This window comes from Entamoeba invadens (genome assembly GCF_000330505.1).
Source record: "Entamoeba invadens IP1 unplaced genomic scaffold scaff_1105074725249, whole genome shotgun sequence".
Taxonomy (NCBI): Eukaryota; Evosea; order Mastigamoebida; family Endamoebidae; genus Entamoeba; species Entamoeba invadens.
The window spans coordinates 66,018-74,982 of record NW_004440331.1 but is presented as its reverse complement, the minus strand read 5'-3'; the positions used below and the strand labels follow the sequence as shown (position 1 = coordinate 74,982).

Here is an 8,965-nt window from a genome sequence, read left to right as displayed (position 1 = left end):
CTATCTTTTCTGCCATGTGTTTTGTGTATCCATAAGCACTGCCATAAGCAATCACAACTTTGTTCTTGAGGACTTGGGGTTGTGCCCATTGTCTGTATCTCTCGATGTTCTCTTTGATGTTTGTTCTCAGAACTGGGCCATGGCTGCAGCAGACTGCCTTGAGTTCCTCGACTGGGAATCCCATCTGTGTCTCTATCAAGTTGATTCCTTTCAAGACGTATGGCTTGAATGGACCAAAGATGCAGTCGAAGTAATGCTTGTACGCCTCATCCATATCAGCAATTCTGTCCATCATCTTGTCGTTGAAGACACGGTCATCAGCACAATGCCCACCAAAGACATCGCATGTGACCAACACTTTGAGCTCTTCGATGACAGTCATCATTGTGTCTGGCCAGTGCAAGAATGGCTGGATGATGAACTTAAGGTGGATGTCTCCCAAGTCGAGTGTCTTTATCTTTGGTGCAGAGAGCGTCTTTGTGTCTTCCTTGATGTGTCCAATGTACTTCACATTATTCAAAGCAGCTGGTGTTGCAATGACAGTGGCTTCAGGATACTTTGCAAGAATGTGGACAAGTGACCCCGAGTGATCTGGTTCGGTGTGGTTGAGGACAATATAGTCGATCTTCCCTTCTTTGCCAATGACATGCTCTATTCGCTCAAGGCACTCCGCAGCAAAGTTCTCTTTGCAGGTCTCGAAGAGGACGTTACCTTTTGCAGTCTGCAAGAGGAATGAGTTGTATGATGTGCCAAATGGTGTTGTCATGATGATATCAAAGACTCTGAGGTCATAATCCATAACACCAACCCAGTGCAACTTTGGAACTACTTCAAGTGGGAGGAATGGCATCTTTTTGATTTCAAAGTGTGAAAGTTCTCTTTTTATTGCAATAAGCCAGACTTGTCAAAAGACAATATTTCTGGGTGTTTTTTGGTTCAATAATTATTGTACGTTCACACGTAGTGTTACTTATAAATACACATTGAACCATTTATACCATTTGAATAGTATAATATAATATATCTCCTTTATGTGGAAAAAAAATGCATTTTCTGCGCACAAGATAAAAAAGTTTTGTTCTTGAAATTCAATTTCTTTAACATCACTTTTGGCTTTTTCACTTTTTTCGAGTTCCAGTTGAATTCAATAATACTCACTTTAGTAAAAAATTCTATCGAAAAGCTTCTGATTAATACTCCATATTTTAGGTGTTGAGAGGTTTATAGTTTCGGGGTACAAAACAAATATTTATTATTTTTTATTAAAATTTAGTTTACTATTATAATATTCAGAAATTATTAGTAAAAGAATAGTTAATATAATCAATTTATAATTTATACACTAACTCAATGAAAACAATATCATTAAAAAAGTTGATTTGATTTGTTGTCATTCAACTCATGACAAAGAGTGATTACGTAGAAATTGAAATTGAGGAACAACCCGATGTTTTACCATAATAATTATAATAAATTTTGATATCGAATTAAAAAATTTCGTATTTCGGTTTGGAAAGTTTCCCGATTTAAAGAAGCTTTCGTGTATGATTATTTTTCAATCTTTTTTTTTCTTATCTTTTGATTTCATTTACCTTTGATTCCTTTTTTTCAACACTTTCTTTTATTTACAATACTTATTATTAAATGTATTATTAAGTTACTAATAAAAAAATGCGGTTTAGAAAAATGTACATTTGGAGAGAATCTCCCAAAATTGCCTTTTTTCAATCTTTTTTAATAATTAATAAGAAGATCTTAAATGTCTATTTATTTAAATGTCTCACTTTTATTTAGTTTATTTTTAATTTTTACTTATTTCAAATAATAAATATAGAATGTAGAATTATAAACAATTATTACTATAAATTTAACTCTACACTAAAACTAAAAAAAATAGGTATTTATACTATTAGTAATACCAGTAGGTATATAAAACAGAATCATTAATTAATAGTAAAATAAACTATACATCTTTCTATTTGATTCCACTACATGATGCTCGAAGTATCATGTAATTAGTATTTTCTGTTTGCGAAGTAATACTTTTCCCAAAGCACAAATTTAGGGAGACCATATGTATGCATTTTATCAGAGGATTTGATGTATTGTGGATTAGAAAACCTTTCTCTGTTTTCATAGACATTCGACCATAAAGAAAGAGTTCTTTCATCGACTCGGTTGAGATCCCTTTCCATACTACAATCAAACAAAAACGTTCCATAATTAGCACAGAACACTGCGTCATCGATTTCGAGTAAAAATTCCTCGTTGAACTGGAACATGGTAGGGTAGTTAGTGAGTAATATAAACACGCATTCGATGAACTGGTGGAAGACTGGGGAATATTGTCCGTGTGGGCAATGAGCCCCCACACCACTTCTAGTCATAAAGCGATGTCCAAAACTTTTCCAGTCTTTTTCGACTAAGACGACGAACCCGTCTAAAGTTCTAAAGTACGGGTCTAACATCATTTCACATAAAGAACAACATTGACTTGTTCGATCCCATCCATCAGTACAATGAACTAATACACTCTCCCCACTCTCAAGATATCGACACATCTTAATAGATGAAGCAAATATGGTTGTCAGCACTTTCCACCAATTTTGGACTTCAATTGATGTCGTGACAGTAGTCGTATGGTCTTGTGGATGTAACCCCATACACATCACACATAACTTCTGCCATCCTTCTCTCACTACATGAATGTTATCAATATTCTCAAACTCCATCACACTAAACGGATAATCTTCATCCGCTTCATATCCACCACCCATCGCTATATTTGCTACCGCATTCGCTTTCGGCCGTGAATCTAATATATGCAACTTACTTGTTGTCACTTGACCACATCTCCCAATCATTTCTAAGACTGAAATATCTTCTTCACTCTTCTTCCCGACTATCCCAGGCATCGGCTGGGAACAACGAACTACACAAGCCCCATTCTCATGGACCCATGTAAGTACCGGTATGCGATGTCGGGATCGATACTCCCCACTTTTCAGTAACACTTCATCGCTGATCTCTTTAGGTACAATCAACTCGCGAGGGTATGTCGGGCAAAATTTGTAGTCGTCGTTGATGAGGGTCACTCTCCACTGATCCGTCTTATTCAACCCAAGTCGAATGAATTCGTCTAAGACGTCGTAATAAGTAATTCTCTTCACCTCGAGGTCCAACAATTTAAATACGTTCATAGTTATTGGTGGCGAGAAGGTTGTTGCATTGATAGCAGTGCACACACTTTTCCTCCCTTGTCTGTTCTTTAGAAATGAAAATTTGACAAAGACATTTTCTTTAGTGGAGAATTCAAGCACTCTGACATGTTCAGTCTTCTTTGTGTTGACTTTCTTCAGATCGGCGATCTTTGTCAGTGGAACAAAAATGTTGAATTGCCCATCATTCGAGTCGATAAAACAGAACTTAGCTGAGGTCACCACTATCCTCCCGTCATGTTCTTCATTCTGTCGCTCCACCCACACATCGTTTCTAAATAAGATCCTCACATTCTTCACACTAACTATGATTTGCTCTTTAGGGTTATCCTTTGGTATCACTACAGACTGATTTGTCGTGAAACGTGGAGTGTTTCGTGGTGAAGTTGGTCTCATCAGGTTCTGTGAAATCCCAACAAAGGCATTTGGTGGTAAAGTCTTACACCTTTGACCTGAGAGGGGAGGGGTAATAGACTGTTCACTCGACGAGCAGTCGTTTGAGAATGTTTCTTCGGGTGATTGTGCGTAGTCGTCGAACAGTGGTTTAGTTAATAAATTGATGTCTACGCCGAGAAACACTGATTTGAGTGCGTAGAAATTAGTTGAGTAGTCGGTATAGTCAAATGAGAAGTAATTTCCTAGAGCAGACTGGTCGAAGTAAAACCCTTGTAATTTTTGAAGAGCTTCATGTGCCAAGTCTTTGAGTCGCACTTCCCAGTACCCTCTATCATTGAAATCTGGCAGGACTTGCTTTGCAAATTTTCGTTGGGGGACTTTAGGCGCATTGCTTGCGTTTTTGAGACCAGAAGGAATAGATAAGTAAACCTCTTTAGTACAGATTTCTATACGAACCATTAGCTTTAAAAACATGTCCGAGTGAAATGAAGAAAGGTACACACTCTCTCTCGATGTTTTATTAATGTTACTATATATATTTGAAATTAATGCATCGACACTGGAATACATCAAAGTAACAAGTGGAAGTGTTTTGTACGACTGCGACATTGAAACAAATTTGATGTTAAACATAACGCCCTGTAGTCGAAAGCTCACTTAAGTGTTTAACGCTTGGTCTCTGGCAAATTTTGTGTGTCGCATAACAACAAACTTGTTGGAATGGGTTTCATTAATTTGCTCTTTTTTCAAGTTATTGGATTATTTCGAGTTCTTTCTTCTTCAAAAGTGTTTTTTAACACTCCTTCTTTTGTTTCAACTCCTTTGAATATTTTTTGAAAAACTAATTAGTTAGGCGTTTTTACGTTCATATTTTTAATGTTTTTTTATTATTCTTTTTATAAATAAAGAATACTTTGGAGATGTTAATAAATACTAATAATTTACTTATTAGTTGTTATTCAAATATTTTGTGAAAAATTATTCAAAAATGATAATATGGTTTCATAATTTATAGCTTTTCTATAGTATAAAAATTACATTTAATTAATTACAAGAAACCATTTGAATTTATAGTACAATTCTGATTCGAAAAGGTACTTGAAAAAAATAAACTATACAATTATAGTAATGAATTATAAAACAACTATACATAATCCAGTGGAATTAAATTAACACGACTCTTTGCATACATAGAAGAAGTCTTCAACGTTATTCTTATAGTTCTCCTTGTTCAAATTAGTCTTTGAAAGCTCAATGAGTATTCCATTTGGCAAAAACGAGTAATTCTTTTGAATGACATTCAGTGTTTTCTGAGTGACTGTTTCCGGCTCAGTGGTGTACAAAGACCACAAGAAATCGATAGTGACGTTGACTCTCTCACGAGTTGGAAAAGCATTAACAAGTCTGAATATAGAAAACAAGAGGTCTTCTCCACATTGCAATAAACAAATCGACGATGATGGAGTTTTACAAGTCACAAAGTACATCATTAAAGTGTCTATCACACTCACATAAACATCTTTCTGTGGACATTTTAAGAAGTGTAAAGCCCACGGGACTACCCGTTTGTGCAACACTGTCTTTTCAAAGTCCATTGGAAGTGCGGAGTAAAGGTATATGATAAGTGCAAATGCGTTAATTATTGTATCAAACACTGGTTCGTCTTGTGCAATCAGATACTGGAATATCATATCGAGCATAGGTACAGATACTTTAAATATATATTCTCTTATTTCTCCAGTCTGTTGCATAGTTTTCCCACGTTCAGAGTCCACAAAGAGACTCTTAATAATCGCAATGTACAATTGAACAACAGAACTATGATGTGTTCTCTCCCACCATCTATTAGACATCTCAACCATCCCATTCGCAACAGTGTAAATACCACTCCCAACTGCATATAAGAAATACTCAACTACACTCACTCCACTCTCAACTATTTTCTCATTCTTCATGTCAATCCCTTTATTCACAATACTCTCGATGACTCCTATCATATTCATTCTGTTACTAAGTTCAATAATTCCACTTCCCATATCCAATTTATTTGTGTATCTCAGCCAAGTCATAATAATACTCAAACAAGTACATACAAGTACTTCTGATGTAAACTTCTTGAGTTCCTCAACAATTGGGTTGATACAATAATAGAGCATCTTGTCTTGATCCGCTCGACTCCTTTTATTCAAGAGTGATGCATACCCGCTGATGAGTGGTTTGTATGTATCTCCATTCACATTCCAATTTGGTACCACGTCTTTATACACGGTAATAAACACTTGTGTGAGTTGTTCAAAACACTGTTGGTAGACATCCGCACATGTGTCACACAAATTGTCAAAGGACACAAACACCCCCTCCGCCAATTCTGGTACTCCAGCATACTTCATGATATAATCCATGGCCTTAAGAGCATACCCCGGACACTTCAAGTGGATCCACTCGCAGAACCTTCCTGCAGTGAATATCGTTGTATGCATCAATTCAAGTTTATCGCTGTGGATATTGATAACTACACCAATAAGACGATTAACTATTTGATCGATTTCTGACTCCTTCTCGCTCACCTCTATCAGTCTGACCATCGCTCGAAGCCCAAAGATGGCTCCTTCAACTTTATGCCAGTCACTATTACTCCCAGCCAAACACATCTCAATGGTAAGTAAGATGTCCTTCATGTCTATCACACTAGAGATCTCTCTCAAGAACTCTGTAAGTGTTTTAAGACGATAATAAGCAAAGTCCTCTTGTTCTTCGACATCCAATCCGTCTGGTATAATGGCTTGAATTGTTATAACGTTCTTAAAGATCTGTAAGAATGGTATTTTGATCACTGCAGTGACTTGATCCTTCATCTTGTCATCTACTTGTGCTAAATGTGTAAAGAAGTAGTCTGTACTCTCAAAGATATACGCCATGATATCCTCCGATTTGATTGATGTCAATTGCGAGATGATGACAAAGTACTTCGTGACGCCATCAAATGGCATCACTTCTAAGTACTCTGTTAACACTGGAAGATACACCAAAAAGAACTCCGAAAGCTCTTCTAAAGCACTTTGACCATATTGTGTTATTAACATAGGAATTGAGGTACACAACTCACTAAGGATACCTACAGCCACTTTCTCTCGTGTTTCCACATCTTCGAGTGGACACTCGACTGGTATCTTCTTTAAAATGCGGCAGTAATACACAAAAGCGTCGGTCACATATTGAAAGAGTGTTTTGTCCTTTAACCCTAAAAAGATGATTTGAATGACATTGTGTTGCAATAACACGGGAAATGGTATTTTGACATACTTCATCCACGAAGATAAGCATTCGTAACTCTTCTTGGCATCATACTTGAAACTGTCACAAATGAATTGAATGATTTGGGAAGAGGTCGACGCTAAGCTTTGTCGAAGAGAATAGAGAATGTCTTTATTAGTGAAACTAAGGCGGTCTAATCCCTCTGCGACAGATGAAAAGATCATTAAAAGAATAGGAACGTTCTCGGGAATGGTAACTGGGAACCGCTCGATGATCAGTGGAAGGAAATTGCTCCACTGATCACTTTGGACACAGAGCGCTGTGAGGGCTTGTGATAAATGAACGGTGACCATTTGAATTGATTTATATGTGACTAACATTTGAGTGATGAAAGTAAACATCTCCTTGATATCAGAGACTTCTTTGAAGTTGTAACACATCTTCTTCTTTAACATTATTGCACCATAATAGATGTGTTGAAAAAAGAGGGGATCTGAGTGTTAACTCGTCATTTTATTCTTTTAAAATTATTGAACTGCTCAATACAACTAATAAAGTAGAACACAAACCTGTTGATGGACATGCAAGTAAGACGGGAATAACTCCCCATGCATCCTTCTTTTTCATAAAGTCTTGGAGATAAAGATCGGCTGCTTTTTGATCGTCAGGAGCAGATTGATTTGAGTACAATGTAGCTATTGCGTGCTTCACTTGCTCCATAATTTGTCTAGGTTTTTTGAGTTGGATTGATTCATTGGTTTCTTTTATTCATAAAACCCTCTTTTTGAATTCTGCACTTCTGTTTCTTTGTACAATTAAAATAACACAGCCAATTCCCATTTCTTCATTGGAAACAAGTGAACTCTATACACAAATAGTATATGGTTTATTTATAATTAAATATGGTTTAATTTTGGTTTTTCTTATAAGTTTTTTTTGTAATAGTGACGTGTTTTCTAAATATATATCAAATTATTGTAATTTAATATATAATATTATAACTAGATTATTAAACTACTCCCACCAACCCTGAGTTATTATGTCATTTTAGTCTGGCATTAACAATTACATTTGACTTTCTTTATTATATTATTATAATTTAATATAATATTTATATAATATAATTATTGTAACATTTACTATAGAAAAAATATCATCCATCTAATAAATTATTATATTATACGAATCTATAAAGTGACTAAGAACTTAAAAAAGAAAGAACAGTCCATGACTCAGAATTACCAAAACACTACACAACAAATCACCGACAAACCAGAAAACCACGGGATGGACGCAGACCAGATAGAAGATATCGATGGTGTCCGATTAACGTGGAACGTTTGGCCTTCGACTAAAGGCGATTCTGAGAAGTTTCTAGATATTCCAATTGGGTTAATCTACCAACCACTTAAAGGCCAAATCACTACGAACAATCAGATACAATACACAAACCAACCAATCACTTGTTCGTGTGGGTGTATCATTAACCCATGGTGTCAAGTCGATTACCAATCCCAAAATTGGATTTGCCCGTTGTGTAACTCACGCAATCAATTACCAAATGACCCCAGATGTTACCAGTCGACCACCGTGGAATACGTCACATTGCCACAAACACAACAACCAACTTCTTTACTCTTCTTAATCGACACAACTGCTCCTCAACAAGAGTTGGACGCACTTAAATCGACGATTTCGTTGTCATTGGCGACTATCCCACAGTCAATCCATGTCGGGTTGATCGTCTACGGCAAACACATTTCAGTCTATGACATGTCATCGACGCAATGTCCAAGAGCTTATATGTTATCTGGACAAAAGGCTTACACCGCCGAGTCGTTAACAACGATACTGACGACACGTGTGATCAACCAATTACTTGCGCCATTGTCCGAGTGCGAGTTTGCATTAATGAACCTTCTCGAGGATCTGTCGCATGACGAGTGGAGTGTGCCGGATGGTCGACGTCCCCTTCGATGTAATGGCGCTGCTCTTTCTGCGGCTGCTGCACTTTTAGAAGCAAGGAACATTCCGGGTTCTATTCATAGTTTTGTGAGCGGGCCATGTACCTTTGGTCCCGGGTTGGTTGTTTCAGG

The 8,965-nt window shown here is 36.6% G+C and overlaps 4 protein-coding genes across 4 annotated transcripts; 1 reads left to right on the top strand and 3 right to left on the bottom strand.

The window, feature by feature from the left end:
• Positions 1 to 850, bottom strand: EIN_525590 (type A flavoprotein fprA, putative; the record flags this gene model as incomplete). Its single annotated transcript, XM_004256307.1, has 1 exon — positions 1 to 850. A coding segment is annotated over one exon (850 nt), but the record flags the coding sequence as incomplete, so codon positions are not given.
• Positions 851 to 2,015: 1,165 nt separating this feature from the next.
• On the bottom strand, positions 2,016 to 4,088 carry EIN_525580 (myotubularin, putative; the record flags this gene model as incomplete). The annotated part of the gene is made up of 1 exon (XM_004256306.1): positions 2,016 to 4,088. One exon carries the CDS (start codon positions 4,086 to 4,088, stop codon positions 2,016 to 2,018), a length of 2,073 nt encoding a protein of 690 aa, XP_004256354.1.
• A 695-nt stretch (positions 4,089 to 4,783) lies between these two features.
• On the bottom strand, positions 4,784 to 7,589 carry EIN_525570 (transportin-3, putative; the record flags this gene model as incomplete). The annotated part of the gene is made up of 2 exons (XM_004256305.1): positions 4,784 to 7,362; positions 7,439 to 7,589. The coding sequence occupies 2 exons, from the start codon at positions 7,587 to 7,589 to the stop codon at positions 4,784 to 4,786; spliced, it is 2,730 nt and encodes a 909-aa protein (XP_004256353.1).
• Positions 7,590 to 8,096: 507 nt separating this feature from the next.
• On the top strand, positions 8,097 to 8,954 carry EIN_525560 (Sec23 protein, putative; the record flags this gene model as incomplete). The annotated part of the gene is made up of 1 exon (XM_004256304.1): positions 8,097 to 8,954. A coding segment is annotated over one exon (858 nt), but the record flags the coding sequence as incomplete, so codon positions are not given.
• Between the last annotated feature and the right edge of the window lie 11 nt (positions 8,955 to 8,965).